This window comes from Scyliorhinus torazame, chromosome 9, assembly GCF_047496885.1.
Source record: "Scyliorhinus torazame isolate Kashiwa2021f chromosome 9, sScyTor2.1, whole genome shotgun sequence".
Lineage (NCBI taxonomy): Eukaryota > Metazoa > Chordata > Chondrichthyes > Carcharhiniformes > Scyliorhinidae > Scyliorhinus > Scyliorhinus torazame.
In genome coordinates this window covers 142,870,716-142,895,063 of record NC_092715.1, presented here as the reverse complement: position 1 = coordinate 142,895,063, position 24,348 = coordinate 142,870,716, and the positions used below count along the sequence as shown (strand labels likewise).

The 24,348-nt window shown below is 49.6% G+C and overlaps 1 protein-coding gene across 1 annotated transcript in view; it reads left to right on the top strand.

Annotated features, from left to right (window-relative positions):
- The window catches only part of LOC140430126 (uncharacterized), a 117,994-nt gene that overhangs the window by 68,672 nt on the left and 24,974 nt on the right, over positions 1-24,348 (top strand). Inside the window, exons 15-19 of the mRNA XM_072517638.1 lie at positions 1,538-1,594; positions 2,098-2,278; positions 5,188-5,398; positions 12,848-13,008; positions 14,346-14,447. Coding sequence (XP_072373739.1) covers positions 1,538-1,594; positions 2,098-2,278; positions 5,188-5,398; positions 12,848-13,008; positions 14,346-14,447 — 712 coding nt within the window. The remainder of the gene's footprint in view (positions 1-1,537; positions 1,595-2,097; positions 2,279-5,187; positions 5,399-12,847; positions 13,009-14,345; positions 14,448-24,348) is intronic.

Here is a 24,348-nt window from a genome sequence, read left to right as displayed (position 1 = left end):
GGAATCCACCGTCTAGGCCACACTTAGTCCCGTTTCCTGCACTGAGGAGCTCCACTCACGAGCACTCCTCAGTGCAGGAGGAGATCGGCACGCCATTTTAAAATGGTGTCTCAATTTCTCAGCCGAACCACCCCAAAAGTCCCAACTCACTTGTAATAGGGGTCCTCGGGACACTCCCGCACCTACACAGGAAAACCCTGGGCCCGATTACCACATGGGGAAAAATGACAGATTGGCTCCTTTGCACTGCCTGCTAGGGTGCCAGGCTTCCAGTGCCAAGTTGCCCAGAGGGCAAGCACCTGCGCACATTGAATTCCCTGGGAGACCCCCATGAGCGCCATTCCGTCTGGTCCCCATTTGTGGAGACTAGCACTGAACGGCCCGCGCCCAAGGTCTCTGAAACCAGCTGTGTCACTCAAGTGTGCAGATTTGCAAAATAATGTTCCCACCCACAATGGGTGGGTTTCACATTGCGACGTGGCAAACCGGGTAGATCGTGGAAGAAGGATCTCCCTGCATCTATCGGACATGCCATGCTGCCTTTTGGGTGCAACATGGCCAGCAGATCGTGCCTTAAATTAAATCTGCCACTTCATAAATCATTGGTAGACCATGGATTGAAAATGCTGTGTACAGCTCTGGTCTGCAAGGTACAAGAAGGATTTCACAGCTGTGATACAGCAAAGAACAAGCAGAATGATTGAGGAAATAGATTGGAGTATGCAAGTGAATACCTAAATTGGCATGTTTTCCTGGAAAAAGGATGGTTGAGAAATTATATGAATCCTCTTTTTAGGGTTCTAATATAATCTAGATAAGCGATTTCATCTTTTCAAGAACAGTAGAACCAGAGAATACAAACTTTCCCTGAAGGACTGTGAATTCAAAACTAATCTACAAAAGCACAGGGCAGAAATTTCCCAGGCCGTTGGAAATGGGTTCAGGAGCGGGCAGGGTGGGGAAGTCCCAGAAAGTAATGATGTGATCCTACCCTCTGCCAGCTTTCCTTGGGATGGGATTGAAGGCGATCTGGAATTGGAGTTGGGCTGGGAACCCCCTTGGATTTGTCAAGTAAATAATTAAGAAGTGTTTGAAGTTGTTAAAAAGATAATTATAAGCTGATTCAATGCTCAATCCTTAATTTTCCAGACATGAAACATGTTTTCCAACCTGTCAGAAATTCATCAGGGTCGCCGAAGTGAGCACACAGTGGACAGAATTTCTTCAATGAAATTGTAAAGTTGGCAAGGTTTTATCCAGTTACTTTGAAGATCTCCAGTCATGGCCATTGAGAGACAGTTGTTTAAAGCTCTCAGAGAATGCTTTCATTGCTTGGCAGGTGATTGTCAACTTGTCAGAAGGCACATCACCTTTCTAATACTTCACTCACTTTCAGCTGCACATCCATGCTGCCAGACTTCACCATGACACGGCAGTAGCTTATGCAGCTCCACCTCTGTATAGGGGTAAGAGCAGAAGCTACATCAGTGCCAACAGCATCTTACAATGCACTCATTTTGTATGTTTTCATATGCAGAAGAAATGGCTGTGCGCAAATGCTTGCTGCCATGGGTGTTGCAGCTGTCACTCCAAGGTACTTTACTGTGCTCCATGACTACTTCCAGCCCTCCAGGCTTAAACCCTCTGAGTCACAATGTTTTGCCATGACAGTGTGCAAATGTGAGGGACCTGATCAAGGGTCAACTGTGTAGCTGCATCCCAATAGATGGCTGGCACAAGGGGATGGTGGATGATGATCATGGTACTATTCATTATTCATCCACCAAGGCATAGCAGCAAACACCTTACAAGAATAGTGCCAAGGATGAGAAGCTTCAGTTATGAGGATAGATTGGAGAGGTGCGGTTCTTGTTCTAGTTTGCTGAGTACATAAGGTTTTAATGTTCCCTTTAGGACATAAGATGAAGTCATCATGTGAAGAATCAGATGGCACAAACTAATATCTTGCTTATGTATTAGATTAAAATAGGCCTGTGCATTACCATTAAAAATCTAGTTTTCTCAGTAAAATATCAATCCTGTTTCCAAGTAGTTGATAACAATTGAATCAATAATTAATGTATTTTATACCAACAGGCTAATCCAATCAGCTGTAGATGGCTACAATGCGTGTATCTTTGCATATGGTCAGACGGGCTCTGGAAAAACATTCACAATGACTGGAGAGAAGGAACCTGCAAATCTAGGAATAATTCCCAGAGCGTTCATGAGAATATTTCAAATTACAGATGAAAACCAAACCAAATTTTCATTTAAGGTGTGATGGTAAAACAATCTAGAATTATAATTTTAAAATAGTAGTTCAACTTGCTCACATGCCTGGGATGTTTTATTATTTGTCTCAAATTTCAATGACACTATGGTGACAAATGTGGAGTCGTCCAAATCTTGCATGTGTGAGGTACTGATGCACAATATTTAAAATTTGTGGATTGCAACCCCAGGGCCAGCTGAGACACGGTCCCTGAGGGCTGAAATAATAACAGAATGTGTTGGAAAGACTGAGCAGGTGTTGCAACATCTGTGTCAAGAGAAGCAGAGTTAATGCTCCGAGTCAAATAGGGCTCTTCTTCAGAACTATGACACTTCACTCTGTGTTCTGTTCACAGATGCTGCCCGACCTGCTGAGCATTTCCAGCACTATGTTTTTATATCTGATTTCCATCAACCACTGAATTTTGTCTTTACTTTCCCTTCGGGCTGAATCCTTATTACCATCTCAGGTTATTTGCTGAAATACAATCCTTCAGCTGCACTATGCAACCTGCTCAATGGATGGACTCACCAAAGAGACAATCCAGATACAAAGGGAAATACCTTCTGCCTTTCACAGTGCCAATCCTGTCCTGAGGTCTGATGATCACCATTACTACAGGGAGACAGGCAATGAGAAGCAACACGTTCTAACAGACCTTAGGCATTGGTAATGGCTCCATTACTCCAGCTATCAGATTCTCCTATATAATTTCTCAGCAACTGGAAGAAAGCAGGGCCAGTTTGGCATTTTTCATTCATTAATTCTCAGGATGTAAATGGTACTGAGCACTTTTCCTTGCTACACTAACTGAGTCATAACCTTTATGAGTCAGGTAAGGGGCAGTGCTTTCTACTGAAATGCGATGCCGGCAGCACGGCGGCACAGTGGTTAGCACTGCTGCCTCACGGCACCAAGCTCCCAGGTTCGATCCCGGCTCTGGGTCACTGTCCGAGTGGAATTTGCACATTCTCCCCGTGTTTGCGTGGGTTTTGCCACCACAACCCAAAGATGTGCAGGTTAGGTGGATTGAACATGCTAAATTGCCCCTTAATTGAAAAAAATGAATTGGGTTCACTAAATTTATAAAACAAAATGAAATGTGATGCCCATATTATTCCTGCCGCTCAGGCTGTACTTTGACATCCCAGTGAGATGGTAAAATGGAAAGGTATATGCTTGCTGTGACAAGAGTAGTTGACACTTTACCTTGAAGTTCTGTAGCAAAAATGAAAATTGTGTGGAAGTACAGAAGCCAGAAGCATATTATTGAATGAAAAACCTGGCAGTGGAATAAAAAAACATTCAAATCAAGAAAAAAATATATCATCTTTATGAACTCCAATTAAGCAGATTTCACCTGCTGTCGCATTCATGTTTTCACGGATGCATGGAGTCTTACCCACACTTGTAAGACTTCCTCAGCAGAATTAGTGGTGTTAACTGACCTATTCAGTGTTCGCAGCATTTTTTATTTTTGCTTCAGTTATATTTCTATAATCTACAGTTCTGATGTTTTGATTAAGAGGAAGACAATAAGAGCCATGCCACAGCTTTTCCCTCCTAGAATTTACTATCCACAATAATGTATGTATTACAATAGGCTGGTGAGAAACTACATAAAGTAGCGCACAAAAATTATTTGATGTGACTTAATTTCAAACAATGTAGTCTGTTTCTTTGGTAAACAATAATGGCTCTTTATGCAGAACGTATGATCAAAATATGATTTATTTTTGGATTTTCCAAACATAATGGGGGCGATTCTCCAAAATGGAGCCCAAGTGTTCGCGCCGTCATGAACGCTGTCGCGTTTCATGATGTCGTGAAGTGGGCACGGGGACAACCGATTCTGTCCCCCACAGGGGGCCAGAATGGCGCTGGAGTGGGTTCACGCCGCTCCAGCCTCCCTTCCCGGCGCCAAATGGGCGCCGCGCCAACCCGCGCATGCGCAGTTGGGCCGCGCCAAACTGCACATGCGCAGGGGACTTCTTCAGCGCGCCGGCCCCGGCTCAACATGCCGATGGTGTTCAGGGCCGGCCACGCAGGAATGTAGGCCGGGGAGGGGGGGGGGGGGGAGAGGCCGGCCCGCCAATCAGTAGTCCCTGATCGTGGGCAAGACCCCATTGGAGGCCCCCCCCGGGGATGGAGCCCCCCCTTCTCCTCCCCCCCCCCCCCACAGGAAGCCCCACCGACCCTTCGCACAGAGTTCCTGCCAGCAGCGACCAGGGGTGAACGGCGCTGGCGGAATTCTGTCGTATCCGCGCGGCCGCTCGGCCCATCTGGGCCGGAGAATCGGTGGACCCGCCGATTCCAGTGGCCCGCGGCCGGCGCCCCGTCAAACGCGCCGGCGCAAATGGCGCTGATTCTCCGCACCTTGGTGAATCGCGCGCTGACGTTGTGGCGCGGTTGCACAGATTCTCCGGCCCGGCGCGGGGCTCGGAGAATCGGCCCCAATACCTGGTGTGGTGCCTGGGTTTTGAGGCACTGCTATTGTTGATTGTGGGAACAAAAAATTATTCTGGCAGATGTAAAGTAGAATCACCATAGCCCCAGATGACCTTAGGCTGCTTTCCCCTTTGAGGGAGAGAGCTGACTAGTGGTCATTTAACCTGAGGATCACCTCACCTCAGGCGAGGAGCAAGGTTACGTATTGTCTTTTCATATACTAAATGACCTGTTTGGGCTGCGTGCAGAAAAATATTTTTTACTGTACCTGGGTACATGTGACAATAAACAAATCCAATCCAATCCAATGCAGGTTGAGAATAATCTCAACCAGTAGGGGAATTGAACCCTGTTAACCTCACTCTGCATCACAAACATGTTGTCCAGCCAACTGAGCTAAACCGTCATCTCAGTACATTATTTTAGCATTTTTCACTGTTTCTTGTATATCTTCTTCAATTCAGATCTTGGCCTACATGCTGGAATTATATAATGATCAACTTTTAGACCTTTTTATCAACTCTTGTGAAGGTTCCACCACAAAGCTTGAAATTAGGAAGGACAAAAAAGGATTTGTATACATCCAAGGAGCAGAAATAAAGGAGGTCATCAGTGCAGAAATGCTCTGTGGATTGTTTGAGCTCGGTTGCACAAATCGTCACACAGCAGCCACAAGTAAGATCACCACATGATGCTTGAAAAGCATTTATTTTGCAAATAAGGCCAGGTTTTACCTATCTTTCTCTTAGTATGAAGCACAATGTTATTTTGAACGTGTGGTAGTATGTATTGGGGGTCATGTGGGACTGGAAGCCCTAATGTCATTGGCTGACAGATCCCGGGTCCTGGTTGGCCGTTGACCTCTAGCTCCGCCCTGAAGGCGGAGTATAAGAAGCCGGAGTCCTCCCCCACAGGCCAGTCTACTATTGAGCTGCGGGGGAACAGACACGCTTAATAAAGCCTCATCGACTTCACTCTATTCGTCTCACGGAGTCTTTGTGCGCTACAATTTATTAAGCGTGCCTAAAAAGGACTATGGAGCTCAGGATCATTCCGGAATGCCTGAGGATCAGCCCCCACGCAGTGAACGCGGCAGCAGCCTTCAAGCACTGGCAGACTTGCTTCGAGGCCTACCTCAGAACGACCACCGGCCGGGTCACAGAAGACCAAAAACTACAGGTCCTGCATTCGAGGGTGAGCACGGAGATCTTCTCCCTCATCGAAGACTCGGACGATTTCCAGACGGCGTTCGCAGCACTGAAAAGTCTCTATGTCCGCCCAGTTAACCAAATCTACGCTCGCGACGAGACGGCAAGGTCCCGGAGAATCGATGGACGAATTCTACGCCGCGCTGCTGATTTTGGGACGAGCCTGCAGCTGCCCTTCGGTGAACGCAAATGAACACACGGACATGTTAATGCGCGATGCTTTTGTGGCAGGTACGAATTCCTCCCAAATCCGCCAAAGACTTCTAGAGAGGCGCTAGGACTCTCAGAGGCCCGGGCCCTAGCAGCCTCCCTAGACGTGGCCACGCGTAATACCCGCGCCTACGGCCCCGACCGCGCGGCAGCCCATTGGGCTCCGTACGTACCCGTCGCGACAAACCCACCCCCCCCGGACACCCCACAGGCTTGCGCGGTCCAAACGCCGAGTCGCACCGGGGGCGCCCGCTGTTATTTCTGCGGCCAGGCGAAACACCCCCGACAGCGCTGCCCGGCCCGCGCAGCTATCTGCAAGAGCTGCGGGAAAAAGGGCCATTACGGGTTGTGTGCCGGTCCCGCGAGGTCGCCGCTGTCCCGGGAGAACAGGGAGCCCTGCAAGCCGTTTACGCGCCCCAACCCCCCCAGCACGCCATGTACGACCCGCAGGCGCAGCCGCTCTGGGTCCCGACCACCGCGGTCCCGGGAGAACAGGGAGCCCGGCACACCGCTTACGCTCCCCAACCCCCCTCCCCGCACCCCATGTATGACCCGCCGGCGCTACCGCTTTGGGTCCCGGCCACCACTCTCCACGGAGAAGAGGGAGTTTTGCGCGTCCCTAACGCCCCCCTAACCCCCACCCCGCGCCCCACGTTTGACCCGCCGGCACCACCAACTTGGGTCCCGACCACCGCTGTCCCCGCTGAGGGAGCTCCGCGTGGTCCTAGCGCTCCCCAGCCCCCCCAGCGCTCCATGTGCGACCCGCAGACGCTGCCATTTTGGGTCCCGGCCACCACGAGGGGAGGAAGGGCGCCGCCATCTTGGACCGCCCCAGACCTGTACGACGCGTGGGGGCGGCCATTTTGTCCACCTCCGCCGCCATCTTGTGACCCCCCAGCCACATGCGATGTATGGGGGCGGCCATTTTGTCCATCCCCGACGCCATCTTGGACGGCAACAACGGACCCCACTCCACTACTACAACCACGTCTCGCTTCAATTACGCTCGATCAAGCTCGGCCCCGGACACTCCAGACGACGACGACAACGGTGCTAATAAACGGCCACGAGACGCCATGCCTAGTCGACTCCGGGAGCACGGAGAGCTTTATCCACCCCGACACGGTAAGACGCTGTTCCTTGACCACCTATCCCAGCGCACAAAAGATTTCCCTAGCTGCAGGATCCCACTCCGTACAGATCCAAGGATTCTGCATAGTTACCCTAACGGTGCAGGGGAGGGAGTTCAAAAACTACAAACTAAACGTCCTTCCCCAACTCTGTGCCCCCACCTTGCTGGGATTAGATTTCCAATGCAATCTACAGAGCCTTACGTTCAAATTCGGCAGCCCAATACCCCCACTCACTATCTGCGGCCTCGCAACCCTCAAGGTGCAACCCCCGTCCTTGTTTGCGAACCTCACCCCGGATTGCAAACCCGTCGCCACTAGGAGCAGACGGTACAGCGCCCAGGACCGGACCTTCATTCGGTCCGAAGTCCAGCGGCTACTAAAGGAGGGCATAATCCAGGCCAGCAATAGTCCCTGGAGAGCGCAGGTGGTAGTAGTGAAGACAGGGGAGAAACAAAGGATGGTCATAGACTATAGCCAGACCATCAACAGGTACACACAACTAGACGCGTACCCTCTCCCCCGCATATCCGACATGGTCAATCGGATTGCCCAATATAAAGTCTTCTCCACCGTGGACCTCAAGTCTGCCTACCATCAGCTCCCCATCCGCCCAAGTGACCGCAAGTACACAGCCTTCGAGGCAGACGGCCGATTATACCATTTCCTAAGGGTCCCTTTTGGCGTCACAAACGGGGTCTCGGTCTTCCAACGGGAGATGGACCGAATGGTTGATCAACATGGGTTGCGGGCCACGTTCCCGTATCTCGACAATGTAACCATCTGCGGCCACGACCAGCAGGACCACGACGCCAACCTCCAAAAATTCCTCCAGACCGCCAAAGCCTTGAACCTCACGTACAACGAGGACAAGTGCGTTTTTAGCACCAATCAGCTAGCCATTCTGGGCTACGTAGTGCGCAATGGGATAATAGGCCCCGACCCCGAACGTATGCGCGCCCTCATGGAATTTCCCCTCCCGCACTGCCCAAAAGCCCTGAAACGCTGCCTGGGGTTCTTTTCATACTACGCCCAGTGGGCCCCCCAGTACGGAGACAAGGCCCGCCCCCTAATACAGACCACGACCTTCCCTCTGTCGACAGAGGCTTGCCAGGCCTTCAGCCGCATCAAAGCGGATATCGCAAAGGCCACGATGCGCGCCATCGACGAGTCCCTCCCCTTCCAGGTCGAGAGCGACGCCTCCGACGTAGCTCTAGCGGCCACCATTAACCAAGCGGGCAGACCCGTGGCCTTTTTCTCCCGGACCCTCCACGCCTCAGAAATCCGCCACTCCTCAGTGGAAAAAGAAGCCCAAGCCATAGTGGAAGCTGTGCGACATTGGAGGCATTACCTGGCCGGCAGGAGATTCACTCTCCTCACGGACCAATGGTCGGTAGCCTTCATGTTCGATAATGCACAGCGGGGCAAAATCAAAAACGACAAGATCTTAAGGTGGAGGATCGAACTCTCCACCTTCAACTATGAGATTTTGTGTCGTCCCGGAAAGCTGAACGAGCCGTCCGATGCCCTATCCCGCGGCACATGTGCCAACGCACAAATTAACCGCCTCCAAACCCTCCACGAGGACCTCTGCCACCCGGGGGTCACTCGGTTTTTCCACTTCATCAAGTCCCGCAATCTCCCATACTCTTTAGAGGAGGTCCGTACAGTCACAAGGGACTGCCACATCTGTGCGGAATGCAAACCGCATTTTTTCAGGCCGGATGGAGCGCACCTGATTAAGGCTTCCCGCCCCTTTGAACGCCTCAGTCTCGATTTCAAAGGGCCCCTCCCCTCCACCGACCGCAACGCATATTTTCTTAATGTGGTGGGCGAATACTGCCGCTTCCCTTTTGCCATTCCCTGCTCTGACATGACCGCGGCCACAGTCATTAAAGCCCTGAACAGCATCTTCACACTGTTCGGTTACCCCGCATACGTCCACAGCGACAGGGGGTCCTCTTTCATGAGTGACGAGCTGTGCCAGTTCCTGCTCAGTAAGGGCATAGCCTCAAGCAGGACGACCAGCTACAACCCCCGGGGGAACGGGCAAGTAGAGAGGGAGAACGGCACGGTCTGGAAGGCCGTCCTACTGGCCCTACGGTCCAGGGACCTCCCAGTTTCACGGTGGCAGGAGGTCCTCCCGGACGCTCTCCACTCCATCCGGTCGTTATTATGTACGAGCACTAATCAAACGCCTCACGAGCGTCTCCTTGTCTTCCCTAGGAGGTCCCCCTCTGGAACGTCGCTGCCGACCTGGCTGGCGGCCCCAGGACCCATCTTGCTCCGAAAGCATGTGCGGGCACATAAGGCGGACCCGTTGGTCGAAAGGGTTCACCTCCTCCACGCGAACCCGCAGTACGCTTACGTGGAGTACCCCGACGGCCGACAGGACACGGTCTCCCTGCGGGATCTGGCACCCGCCGGCAACACACCCCCCCCCCCCCGACACCATTCACCCAACCCCCCCCCCCCCCTTCCTGCCACCGCCGCACCCCGCGACCGCCCCCTTCCTAGGAGGATCGGTTCCCCTCCCCTCAGGCCCGACCAAGAATAAAGCCCAAGCTGAAACCGTAAGGCTCCCGGAGACGACAACACCGGTACAAGCACCACCACCACCACCGGGGCCGAGGCGATCGACACGGACGACCAGACCGCCCGACCGACTCGTGGCGTCGATCTAAATCAAAATATGGACTTTTCACAAGAACATTTTGCTTTTCTCCCTATACTCTCTGTAAATAGTTGAAACAGGACAAAATTGTACAATACTGTATTGCCATGTGAATGTTTTTTTTCCTCCCAGGACCAGCCCTGTAAACCCTTACCACCATACGAAGCATCACCCCGCCGGCTTCATTTTTGACAAGGGGTGAATGTGGTAGTATGTATTGGGGGTCATGTGGGACTGGAAGCCCTAATGTCATTGGCTGACAGATCCCGGGTCCTGGTTGGCCGTTGACCTCTAGCTCCGCCCTGAAGGCGGAGTATAAGAAGCCGGAGTCCTCCCCCGCAGGCCAGTCTACTATTGAGCTGCGGGGGAACAGACACGCTTAATAAAGCCTCATCGACTTCACTCTATTCGTCTCACGGAGTCTTTGTGCGCTACAGAACGTGCCTTGTTTATTCCATAATATTATCTAGGCTTGACATCTATTTGCTAATTGTATATTGCATTTATATTTAAGGGGGTGGGGAGAAAGAGAAAAATTCTCCTGTGTGATGGTTAATGATGCATCCATCATAAATATAAAGCATGCATTCCACTAAATCCACCACATAATGGAATCTGCATAGCAATATCCCAGATGGTTCAAAGTGCACACTTGTGAGGATGAAATTTATCTTAAAGAATGCATTGTTACTTAATCCCACTTCCTCCCCAATATTTTGGTCATTAAAACAGTTTACTGTGATTTTTTTTCACAGTTATCCAAAAATGACATACTAATCCTCACCTCTTGTTATTAAAAAGATCCTTTCAATTTATTCCAGGAAAACTATTTTCATTATTTATTACAGGAAATTAGATGGCAGCAACAAATATGAAAAATATTTTTTTATTGGCTATTACCCATTAAGATGCCCAAGGATGGATTTCTAAATTGCACTTAGGCCGTTACATATTTGCATACATAACCCAACATTTCCTCTGGGGTTCTCCCAATCATTTGCTGTAGGCTTGGCAGATTTATAGGAAACTCTGGATAGATGTATAAACAAGTTTGTTTTGCTGATTTTCCTCTGAAGGATCAGCAGCTGATCACTTTTCCCAGTTTGGGTTTCATTCAGCAGAACAAGCTCCCACTAATATTTATTTCACTAAGGAGGGGTCAACAGCAGCAAAATTCAACTCCATTCAACAGGAATCCCCTCATTATATAGTCATAGAAACATAGAAAATAGGAGCAGGAGTAGGCTAATCGGTCCTTCGAGCCTGCTTCGCCATTCATTGTGATCATGGCCGATCATCCAACTCAATAGCCTAATCCCGTTTTCCCCCCATATCCTGTGAACCACTTCACCCCAAGTGCTATATCTAACTGCTTCTTGAAAACATACAGGGCTGGATTCTCGTCCTGCAATGCCCAAAGCGTGTTTCCCGATGGGGCAGAGAACTGGGCTTCAGGGGAAAATTAGGATCGGCGCCGAGCGGCAAAGAAATTTCTCCTCCTCTCTGTCCTAATTAGTCTACTTCATATCCTCAGACTGTGACCCCTGGTTCTGGACACCCCCACCATCAGGAACATTCTTCTTGCATCTACCCTGTTAGAATTTTTTAGGTTTCTATGACATCCCCCTTCATTCTTCAGAATTCTAGCGAATACAATCTTAACCTACTCAATCTCTCCTCATACCTCAGTCCCTCCATCCCACAAATCAGTCTGGTAAACTTTTGCTGCACTCCCTCTATAGCTAGAACATCCTTCCTCAGATAAGGAGACCAAAACTGCACACAATATTCCAGGTGTGGCCTCACCAAGGCCTATATAATTGTAGCGAGATATCCCTGCTCATGTACTCGAATCCTCTTGCAATGAAGACCAGCTACCATTTGCCTTCTTTACCGTCTGCTGTACCTGCATGCTTACTTTCAATGACTGGTGTATGAGAACACCCAGGTCTTGGTGCACATTCCCCTCTCCTAATTTATAGTCATTCAGATAATAGTCTGCCTTCTGCTTTTTGCTACCAAAATAAATAAATTTGCATTTATCCAAATAGAAATTTCCATCTTGGTCTTATGCTGCCACAGAAGAGTATGTCCTCCTTTTGTTCTTTCATAGACCCTGTTCCAAATTCTATAGAGAGGGCCATTCAATTAACAGGAGTAGGCACACACACCACACCTGTGCTGTTAAAGCAGCAGCTCATTGAGCCAGTAAGATTTTAAAGTGGCATCCTGTCAGGGGTAGAATGATCCTCACAATCCTGCCTCCTCACATTATAATGTCACCACAAGGGAAAGTGCCAGCTTATGAAGCAACCTCCTTTCAGGAACCCCAATCAGTATTTGTCTCAGAGCCAGAAAGGGGCAGAAACCTGGCATAAATGGATTCTGTCCCAAATTCCTACTCCTCCCCTCTCACTACACCAGTTCTCCATCTCTTATGTTTTGCGTGGTAGAGGGGGAGGTGGCGTAGTGATATTGTCACTGGTCTGGTGATCCAGAGACCCAGGCTAATACCTTGGGGACCCGGGTTTGAATCCCACCACGGCAGATGGTGGAAATTGAATTCAATAAGTATCTGCACTGAAAAAAATGTCTAATGAAGACCATGAAACCATTGTCGATTGCTGTAAAAGAAACAGCTGGTTCACAAATGTCCTTTAGGGAAAGATATCCGTTGTCTTTATCTGGTCTGGCCTACATGTGACTCCAGATCCACAGCAATTTGGTTGACTCTTTCAAAAAAATGCCCTCAGAAATGAGTAATAAATGCTGGTCCTGCCAATGATGCCCACATCTCATGAACAAATAAAAAATAGAATTAATAACTTTCCTAGATATAACAAATCGACAAATGCAACATATTTTATGTCAGTTCACTCACTCGATGCTATTTTTTTTCCAGAAATGAATACTGAAAGTTCATGTTCCCACTTGATTGTTGGAATAACTATAAAAAGCACCAATCTCACTAATGGAACTGTAACTTATGGAAAGCTCAGTATGGTCGATTTAGCAGGAAGTGAAAGAGCATCAAAAACTGGAGCAGAAGATGAACAGTTAAAGGTCATTCTTCACCACACTTTCAAACTGATGTTTTTAAAAATGGATCATATTCTTGGTGGCATATAGAAGATGTGGGGTGTGATTCAGCCACAGGTTTCATCTGGCGCGGAGCTGGATGCAATGGATGAATCACGCGAGAGCCCCAAATCAGGTTCCGTGCCAGGCCGATCGCGAGTGTCCTGATCTGGATCACACCCTCCCTGGTGCCATGGTGCACAGTGGCATTGCCAGGGTACCAGGCTGGCAGTGCCAAGGTAACCGGGTGCCAGGTTGGCACTGGCAGGGGTCAGGGCTGTGGGGCGGCCTTGCCCATGAGAGGGGGTGAAAGGGGGTTGCAGCGGCCAAGAAAATGTTGGTGGGGGTGAAAGTGGGTTCTGAAAGCGGGGGGGGCTGAAAGGGGTGTGTAGATATCCGGGCTGCCATTCAAAATGGCACCCCAATCTGCAAGGAGCCGGTCCTGGGTACAGGAAATCTGCTTAAGTGTCACCTCGACAAAAAGAAACTCCCGAAGACCCAAAAAACCGGCAAAGTGCCAGTGAATAGAAGGGTGAATCTCAGTGTTGCAGCCATCGAGACCAGTCTGCTAAATGCTCCCGAAAGCAGACTTTGATTTATTTCTGCTGAATCATGACCGTGATTTCTTGCCTTGTTTCTCTACCTAATCTACCATGGATAAATTACACATGATCATGAGGTCCATGTAGTCATAAAATATTCTGTTATTTCAGCACACACATGATGAGCTGAATGTCTCCCTGCTGTGCTGTGAATTTCTCTAAACTTGTGATTAATTTTCCAACTTTATGCCAATAGTGGAAAACCTCACCACTGAAAGTGCATGTTGGGATTTGAAGAATGCACTTTGTCTAATTTATTATTGATTTAAATGGTGCATAGGGTTCACCTGAATTTTCAATGTGCCAATCTCTCAGCAATAGCACAGTCAAACAAATACAACCTACATGTGTACTATACTTCCAAACAGGATATGTTAATCTATGGTACTGCAGTTCTTTATTCCTGACACGTCAACTTGGCTGAGTTCATAGCGCTCTCGCCTCTGAATCAGAAGCCTCTTGTATAGAGGCTCTGTACAAATTCTAAACCCACCCTGTAGTAGGGCAGCATGGTAGCACAGAGGGTAGCACTGTTGCTTCACAGCTCCAGGGTCCTAGGTTCGATTCCCAGCGTGGGTCACTGTCTGTGTGGAGTCTGCACGTTCTCTCAGTGTCTGCGTGGGTTTACTCCGGGTGCTCCGGTTTCCTCTCACAAGTCCCGAAAGACATGCAGGTAGGTAATTTGGACATTCTGAATTCTCCCTCTGTGTACCCAAACAGGCACCGGAATGTGGCGACCGGGGACTTTTCACAGTAACTCATTGCAGTGTTAATGCAAGCCTACTTGTGACAATAAAGATTGTTATTATTAGTGAAGAGGGAGTGCTGCATTATTGAAGGTAACATTCTTTACATCAGGCATTAAATTATAATTATTTTTGTCTTTTCACCAGAAATTAAAGATTTCACAACACTATTTGAAAAAGAGCAGAGAATTTTTCTAGGGTCCTGGCCAACACTCCTCCCCCAACCAGAACGAAAAATACATTTGGCACAATTCAACAACTGCGTTGCGCCCAGCGTGGATCTGGGTGTGCCGGTTAAATAGCAAATAACAGCAAAATCAAGATTTGCGCCGTGTGTGATCCATTTTGCAATTCACCCGGCCTGCTCTCGTTGGTGGGTTCCGGATCTTGCCCAAAAATGGCAAGTTTATCATTAACCCTAATTTGTATTCATTTCAATCTCATTAGCGAGATTGAGTTTGAATGCAGCGGCCTCCCAGGAATGAATCGACTCCACAACAAGAAATAACGTGGGCGTCGTTTAGTACAGTGTTTGTCAAATTTTTTTCCCGGGACCCACTTTTACCAACTGGCCGACCTTCGCTACCCACGCCGGCCGACCTTCGCGACACACTATTATTGCTTACCTTAAATGCGACCGGTGAGCCTGCTTGGCCCTCACGATCTCACTTGCTTTGTTATTCAATGTTACATTTCTGCTCAGGACTTCAGCTGATGACTTAAGGGGCAGGATTCTCCAACCCCCGCCGTGTCGGAGAATCGCCAGGGGCGGCATGAATCCCGCCCCCGCCGTCCGCCGAATTCTCCGGCACCAAAAATGCGGCAGGGGCGGGAATCACACCGTGCCGGTCGGCGGGCCCCCCCCCCCCCGGCGATTCACTGGCCCGTGATGGGCCGAAGTCCCGCTGCTGTCATGCCAGTCCCACCAGCATGAATCAAACCACCTACCTTACCGGCAGGACTGGCGGCGCGGGCGGGCTCCTTGGGGGGGCACGGGGCGATCTGGCCCCGGGTGGTGCCCCCACGGTGGCCTGGCCCGCGATCGGGGCCCACCGATCCACGGGCGGGCCTGTGCCGTGGGGGCACTCTTTTCCTTCAGCCTTGGCCATAGCCTCCGCGATGGCTGATGCGGAAGTGACCCCCCCCCCCCGCTCCCCGCGCGTGCGCGGACTTCCGCCGGCTGGCAGAGCCCCTTTGGCCCCAGCTGGCGTGGCACCAAAGGTCTTTCCCGCCGGCCGGCAGTGCGCCAACCACTCCGGCGCGGGCCTAGCCCCTCAAGGTGAGGGCTTGGCCCCTAAAGGTGCGGAGAAATCCGCACCTTTGGGGCGGCCCGACGCCGGAGTGGTTCCCGCCACTCCATCCCGCCAGGACACCCCGCCTTGCCGTGTCGGGTAGAATTCCGGCCAAGGTCTCACTGCATCCTTTGAAAAAAATCAAGAGGTTTGTCCTCAAACCTGCCAACTTATTCATCAAATGCTATTGACGTTTGCCAGTAGTCCCTGCAGATAACACACATGAGCTTTTCATACTGATTTGCACTGGAACAATTAACACCTCAAGAAATCAATTTTATGCTGCTTTGTTCCCGATTTCAGTTTTTTCTTTGTCGGCTGTTCACCAGAGGCCCTGGAGCTCGGTACAGAGGTAACACCAGCACTGCTTTGTCCTGCCATGGACTCTCCAGCGCAGCTCTTTCCAGCAGCTTCAGTTGTGTGTTCCTGGCCAGGAGGTATAGTGCCTGTTTGTGTCTCTGGCCCGCTCTTCCTTATAATAAAATGATCCATCTTCAGTTCTTCACAGTCTTGTTGCCTTGGTTGCTCGCAGCTAGAAAATGGAGGAATCGCTCCTCTGTAATTTTGCACCAAAAGCACGAATGTACAGAACATGTGATGTCAGTGTCGTGTTATTCACCCTGGGGTAACACGGACTGCAACTGGATGCAGTTTTACTGTAAAGTAGACACTAAACTTAGATGTTAGTTTTATTGAACTTCTGGAGCAGTGCACACAGCTTGCTGTGGGTTGACACTCTACTAATCTAAGTGTGCTAACTATAACTAACTAGACCAGACTAGCTCTGAGCCACGTGTAGGCACTCGCTGGTCGTCACTGAATCACTCGAGGTAAACGACTTAGATAAAGTAGACTACTGGTACCATGTCGTGTTATTCACCCTGGGGTAACACGGATTGCAACTGGATGCAGTTGTACTGTAAAGTAGACACCAAACTTAGACTTTAGTTCAATACGCTTTATTGAACTTCTGGAGCAGTGCACACAGTTCGCTGTGGGTTTGACACTCTACTAATCTAAGTGTGCTAACTATAACTAACTAGACCAGACTAGCTCTGAGCCACGTGTAGAAGGTGCTAACTGATATATACACCCTGACTGTCACTCCAGTTGTCACCAGTGGAAAGAGGCAGAGTGCTGATGCCTCGTGTGTTTTATTGTGGGAACCCACCCCTCTAGTGTTCTGCCTGGTGATTGGTTGTGTTCTGTCCTGTGTTTTGATTGGCTGTACTGGGTGTCTGTCACTGACTGGCTGTATCTCATTATGTGCATGAGTGCATATCATGACAACCCCCCTTTTTAAAAAAAATCTTTTGTTGGTTGCTTAGAGCATATGCGACTGTATGTACATGTATAACTATTTACATTAAATGGCGAGTGAATAAATATGTACATGAAAGGTGTCTAGCGTGCAGATACAGAACAATATTTACAATATTTCATAGAATTTACAGTGCAGAAGGAGGCCATTTAGCCCGTCGAGTCTGCACCAGCTCTTGGAAAGAGCACCCTACCCAAGATCCATACCTCCACCCTATCCCCATAACCCAGTAACCCCACCCAACACTAAGGGCAATTTTGGACACTAAGGGGCAATTTAGAATGGCCAATCCACCTAACCTGCACATCTTTGGACTGTGGGAGCAAACCGGAGCACCCGGAGGAAACCCACGCACACACGGGGAGGATGTGCAGACTCCGCACAGACAGTGACCCAAGCCGGAATCGAACCTGGGACCTTGGAGCTGTGAAGCAATTGTGCTATCCAAAATGCTACCGTGCTGCCCTATATGTCTATAAGTTCAATCTTTGGGGCTGGCGTTGGATCCTTGTTGACCGCCTGAGAGTGGAGGTGGGGACGATGGCGCCTTGACAGGCGGGATTGCTGCCAGATTGGTGGCTTTATGGTGCGAGGTATCCGGAGGAGGCAGAACAACATCTGGAAAGGTGAGATTTGGTGGTGGGCAGGCAAGTTTTCGTAGTGCCCTTCTGTTGCACCTGACAATGGAGCCATCAGCCAAACGAACCACAAACGATCTAGGAGCAGCCTGTCGAACAACAACAGCTGGAGCTGACCAGCCTCCATCAGGTAGCTTGATGCAAACAGCATCTTCCGGAGAGAGCACAGGCAAATCGGTAGCATGAGCATCATACGTCAGCTTTTGCTGGTTCCTGAGTTGCTGCACCTTTTGCAGCACTGGGAGGTGATCCAGGTCTGGTAAGTGAATGGCCGGAACATTCGTCCGCAGGTCTCTATTCATGAGGAGTTGAGCCGGAGACATACCGGTGGACAGAGGGGTTGCCCTGTTACCCAACAGCGCAAGGTTGAAGTCAGAAGCAGAGTCTGCAGCCTTGCAGAGCAGTTGCTTCACTACATGGACCCCTTTCTCAACCTTCCCATTGGACTGTGGGTAGTTTGGGCTTGAGGTAATGTGTTTGAATTGGTACGACTTGGCAAAATTGGACCACTCTTGGCTGTGGAAGCAGGGACCATTGTCACTCATGACAGTGAGTGGAATACCATGCCTGGCAAATGTCTCCTTGCAAGCCTTGATGACTGTCCTTGATGTGAGGTCTGACAGCTTCACAACTTCCGGGTAACTTGAAAAGTAATCTATGATGAGCACATAGTCACGCCAATTGGTGTGAAAAAGGTGGATTCCCACCTTGGACCACGGAGAGGTCACAAACCCGTGTTGCTGGAGTGTTTCTTTCGCCTGAGCAGGCTGGAAACGCTGGCAGGTCGCACAATTGAGGACCATGTTGGATATGTCCTGGCTGATTCCAGGCCAATAGACAGCCTGCCGGGCCCTGCGCCTACACTTTTCGACACCGAGGTGTCCCTCGTCGATTTGTTTGAGCACTAAGCTCTGCAGGCTGCGAGGAATAACGATACGATATAGCTTGAGGAGGATCCCCTCGGCCACTATCAGGTCGTCCTTGACATTAAAGAACTGAGGGCATTGCCCTTTTTGCCAGCCATTTGGAAGGTGGTGCATTACATGCTGCAGAAGAGGGTCCTTGGCAGTCTCTTCTCGTATGTTGATCACTCTTTCATCTGAGGCCAGGTGGTTGCTGGCACACAGTTGCACCTGCGCCTCAATGCGGCGGATGAAGTCAACCTGTTCACAGGGCGAGGTGATGGAGCGTGACAGGGCACCCACAATTATTAGCTCCTTGCCTGGTGTGCGGAGTCGAAGGAGAATGCGCTGAAGCCTGGGCGTCATGTCATTCAAGTCCTTATGAATGAAATGGACCAAGGGTCTGTCGTCAGAATACACTTTGAAGGTTGGTAGACCGTAGTCGTAGTCATGGAACTTTACAATGCCGGTTAGGAGGCCCAGGCACTCCTTTTCTATCTGGGCATAACTCTGTTCAGTAGGAGTCATGGCCCTTGACGCATAAGCCACTGGAGCCCAGGACGAGGAGTCATCCTTCTGGAGGAGCACCGCACCAATGCCGTCCTGGCTTGTGTCCGTGGAGAATTTTGTCTCCCTGTCCGGGTCAAAAAATGCTAGTACTGGAGCAGTGGTGAGCTTTGCCTTTAGCTCGAGCCACTCTGCTTGATGTGTGGGTAGCCACTGGAAGGCAGTGGACTTCTTCACCAGATGCCTGAGAGCCGTGGTGTGTGATGCCAGGTTGGGAATGAACTTTCCCAAGAAGTTTACCATACCGAGGAAACGGAGTACCGCCTTTTTATCTTCCGGGGTCTACATGGCGTTAATGGCCTTGACTTTGTCCGAATCTGGTTGCACACCCTGCTGGGATATCTGGTCGCCCAAGGATTTGATGGTTAACATGCCAAAGGAGCACTTGGCCTTATTCAACTTGAGGCCGTTTGCATGGACACGTCGAAAGACTTGTTTGAGACAAGATATGTGTTCCTCGGGGGTCGTGGACCATATGATTACATCATCTATGTAGACACGCACACACTCAATGCCCTCCATCATCTGGTCCATGATCCTGTGGAAGATTTCAGAGGCTGAAACAATGCCGAATGGCATCCGGTTATAACAGTACCTTCCGAAAGGCGTATTGAATGTGCAAAGCTTCCTGCTGGACGCGTCCAGCTGTATCTGCCAGAAACCACGCGATGCATCTAGCTTCGTGAAGAATTTGGCATGTGCCATCTCACTGGTCAGTTCCTCCCGCTTCGGGATCGGGTAGTGTTAGAACATAGAACATAGAACAATACAGCGCAGTACAGGCCCTTCGGCCCACGATGTTGCACCGAAACAAAAGCCATCTAACCTACACTATGCCATTATCATCCATATGTTTATCCAATAAACTTTTAAATGCCCTCAATGTTGGCGAGTTCACTACTGTAGCAGGTAGGGCATTCCACGGCCTCACTACTCTTTGCATAAAGAACCTACCTCTGACCTCTGTCCTATATCTATTACCCCTCAGTTTAAAGTTATGTCCCCTCGTGCCAGCCATTTCCATCCGCGGGAGAAGGCTCTCACTGTCCACCCTATCCAACCCCCTGATCATTTTGTATGCCTCTATTAAGTCTCCTCTTAACCTTCTTCTCTCCAACGAAAACAACCTCAAGTCCATCAGCCTTTCCTCATAAGATTTTCCCTCCATACCAGGCAACATCCTGGTAAATCTCCTCTGCACCCGCTCCAAAGCCTCCACATCCTTCCTGTAACGCGGTGACCAGAACTGTACGCAATACTCCAAATGCGGCCGTACCAGAGTTCTGTACAGCTGCAACATGACCTCCCGACTCCGGAACTCAATCCCTCTACCAATAAAGGCCAACACTCCATAGGCCTTCTTCACAACCCTATCAACCTGGGTGGCAACTTTCAGGGATCTATGTACATGGACACCTAGATCCCTCTGCTCATCCACACTTTCAAGAACTTTACCATTAGCCAAATATTCCGCATTCCTGTTATTCCTTCCAAAGTGAATCACCTCACACTTCTCTACATTAAACTCCATTTGCCACCTCTCAGCCCAGCTCTGCAGCTTATCTATATCCCTCTGTAACCTGCTACATCCTTCCACACTATCGACAACACCACCGACTTTAGTATCGTCTGCAAATTTACTCACCCACCCTTCTGCGCCTTCCTCTAGGTCATTGATAAAAATGACAAACAGCAACGGCCCCAGAACAGATCCTTGTGGTACTCCACTTGTGACTGTACTCCATTCTGAACATTTCCCATCAACCACCACCCTCTGTCTTCTTTCAGCTAGCCAATTTCTGATCCACATCTCTAAATCACCCTCAATCCCCAGCCTCCGTATTTTCTGCAATAGCCTACCGTGGGGAATCTTATCAAACGCTTTGCTGAAATCCATATACACCACATAAACTGCTCTACCCTCATCTACCTGTTCAGTCACCTTCTCAAAGAACTCAATAAGGTTTGTGAGGCATGACCTACCCTTCACAAAGCCATGCTGACTATCCCTGATCATATTATTCCTATCTAGATGATTATAAATCTTGTCTCTTATAATCCCCTCCAAGACTTTACCCACTACAGACGTGAGGCTCACCGGTCTATAGTTGCCGGGGTTGTCTTTGCTCCCCTTTTTGAACAAAGGGACCACATTTGCTGTCCTCCAGTCCTCTGGCACTATTCCTGTAGCCAATGATGACATAAAAATCAAAGCCAAAGGTCCAGCAATCTCTTCCCTGGCCTCCCAGAGAATCCTAGGATAAATCCCATCAGGTCCCGGGGACTTATCTATTTTCAGCCTGTCCAGAATTGCCAACACCTCTTCCCTACGTACCTCAATGCCATCTATTCTATTGGCCTGGGGCTCAGCATTCTCCTCCACAACATTATCTTTTTCCTGAGTGAATACTGACGAAAAATATTCATTTAGTATCTCGCCTATCTCTTCAGACTCCACACACAATTTCCCATCCCTGTCCTTGACTGGTCCTACTCTTTCCCTAGTCATTCGCTTATTCCTGACATACCTATCGAAAGCTTTTGGGTTTTCCTTGATCCTTCCTGCCAAATACTTCTCATGTCCCCTCCTTGCTCGTCTTAGCTCTCTCTTTAGATCCTTCCTCGCTACCTTGTAACTCTCCATCGCCCCAACCGAAACTTCACACCTCATCTTCACATAGGCCTCCTTCTTCCTCTTAACAAGAGATTCCACTTCCTTGGTAAACCACGGTTCCCTCGCTCGACTCCTTCCTCCCTGCCTGACCGGTACATACTTATCAAGAACACGCAGTAGCTGATCCTTGAACAAGCCCCACTTGTCCAGTGTGCCCAACACTTGCAGCCTACTTCTCCACCTTATCCCCCCCAAGTCACGTCTAATGGCATCATAATTGCCCTTCCCCCAGCTATAACTCTTGCCCTGCGGTGTATACTTATCCCTTTCCATCATTAACGTAAACGTCACCGAATTGTGGTCACTGTCCCCAAAGTGCTCTCCTACCTCCAAATCCAACACCTGGCCTGGTTCATTACCCAAAACCAAATCCAACGTGGCCTCGCCTCTTGTTGGCCTGTCAACATATTGTTTCAGGAAACCCTCCTGCACACACTGTACAAAAAACGACCCATCTATTGTACTCGAACTATATCTTTTCCAGTCAATATTTGGAAAGTTAAAGTCTCCCATAATAACTACCTTGTTACTTTCGCTCTTATCCAGAATCATCTTCGTCATCCTTTCCTCTACATCCCTAGAACTATTAGGAGGCCTATAAAAAACTCCCAACAGGGTGACCTCTCCTTTCCTGTTTCTAACTTCAGCCCATACTACCTCGGAAGAAGAGTCCCCATCTAGCATCCTCTCCGCCACCGTAATACTGCTCTTGACTAGCAGCGCCACACCTCCCCCTCTTTTGCCTCCTTCTCTGAGCTTACTAAAACACCTAAACCCCGGAACCTGCAACATCCATTCCTGTCCCTGCTCTATCCATGTCTCCGAAATGGCCACAACATCGAAGTCCCAGGTACCAACCCATGCTGCCAGTTCCCCTACCTTGTTTCGTATACTCCTGGCATTGAAGTAGACACACTTCAAACCACCTACCTGAACACTGGCCCCCTCCTGCGACGTCAAATCTGTGCTCCTGACCTCTATACTCTCATTCTCCCTTACCCTAAAACTACAATCCAGGTTCCCATGCCCCTGCTGCATTAGTTTAAACCCCCCCCAAAGAGCACTAACAAATCTCCCCCCCAGGATATTTGTGCCCCTCAGGTTCAGATGTAGACCATCCTGTCTGTAGAGGTCCCACCTTCCCCAGAAAGAGCCCCAGTTATCCAGAAATCTGAATCCCTCCCGCCTGCACCATCCCTGTAGCCACGTGTTTAAATGCTCTCTCTCCCTATTCCTCATCTCACTATCACGTGGCACGGGCAACAACCCAGAGATAACAACTCTGTTTGTTCTAGTTCTGAGCTTCCATCCTAGCTCCCTGAAAGCCTGCCTGACATCCTTGTCCCCTTTCCTACCTATGTCGTTAGTGCCAATGTGGACCACGACTTGGGGCTGCTCCCCCTCCCCCTAAGGACCCGGAAAACACGATCCGAGACATCACGTACCCTTGCACCTGGGAGGCAACATACCAAACGTGAGTCTCTCACGCTCCCACAAAATCTCCTATCTGTGCCCCTGACTATAGAGTCCCCAATTACTAATGCTCTGCTCCTCTCCCCCCTTCCCTTCTGAGCAACAGGGACAGACTCCGTGCCAGAGGCCCATACCCCATGGCTTACCCCTGGTAAGTCATCCCCCCCACAAGTTTCCAAAGCAGTATACTTGTTTCTCAGGGGTTCGACCGCAGGGGATCCCTGCACTGACTGCTTTTTCCCAGTCCCTCTTACAGTTACCCACCTATCTCCAATCTTTGGTGTAACTAATTCCCTGAAGCTGCTATCTATGACCCCTTCTGCCTCCCGAATGATCCGAAGTTCTTCCAACTCCAGCTCCAGTTCCCTAACTCGGTCTTGGAGGAGCTGGAGATGGCAGCACTTCCTGCAGGTAAAATCAGCAGGGACACTAACTGCATCCCTCACCTCAAACATCCTGCAGGAGGAACATTGCATTCCCTTCCCTGCCATTCCTCTAACTTTCTACCAAGATCTGGCTAACAACTAAATTAAATTTTTTATAAAAAATAATAATAATATAATAAAATATGGTACTTACCTCAGACCAATGGGTTTCCTCTCCCCCAGAATTTATTGGTGAGGGTCTTCCCAGACGTCCGCGGGTCGACTTCCTGTTCCCGACTAAAACACTAATTTTTTTTTTTTAATTCTCAGCTCCTGCTGAAATTGACTAACCAGCCAGCTCCACTCCCGCCGAAATCGACTGTTCCCGCATTATGTTCCGGTTAATATCTTTGGGATCTATGCATATCCGCAACTTTCCTGAGGGCTTCTTCACAGCGACCATCGAGCTGACCCAGTCAGTCGGTTCCGTCACTTTACAGATTATGCCCTGGTCTTGGAGCTCCTGCAGCTGTGCCTTTAAATGTTCCTTCAGAGGAGCCGGCACCCAGCGTGTTTCATGGATTACAAGCGTGGCATCAGGCCTGAGTAAGATCTTGTAGCAGTATGGCAGCGTACCCATCCCACTGAACACATCCGGGTATTGCGCCAGGATCTCATCAATGTCAGCCTGAAGATCCACATTGGAAGAGGACATGGCATGGACTTGCTGTACGAGGTTGAGTAG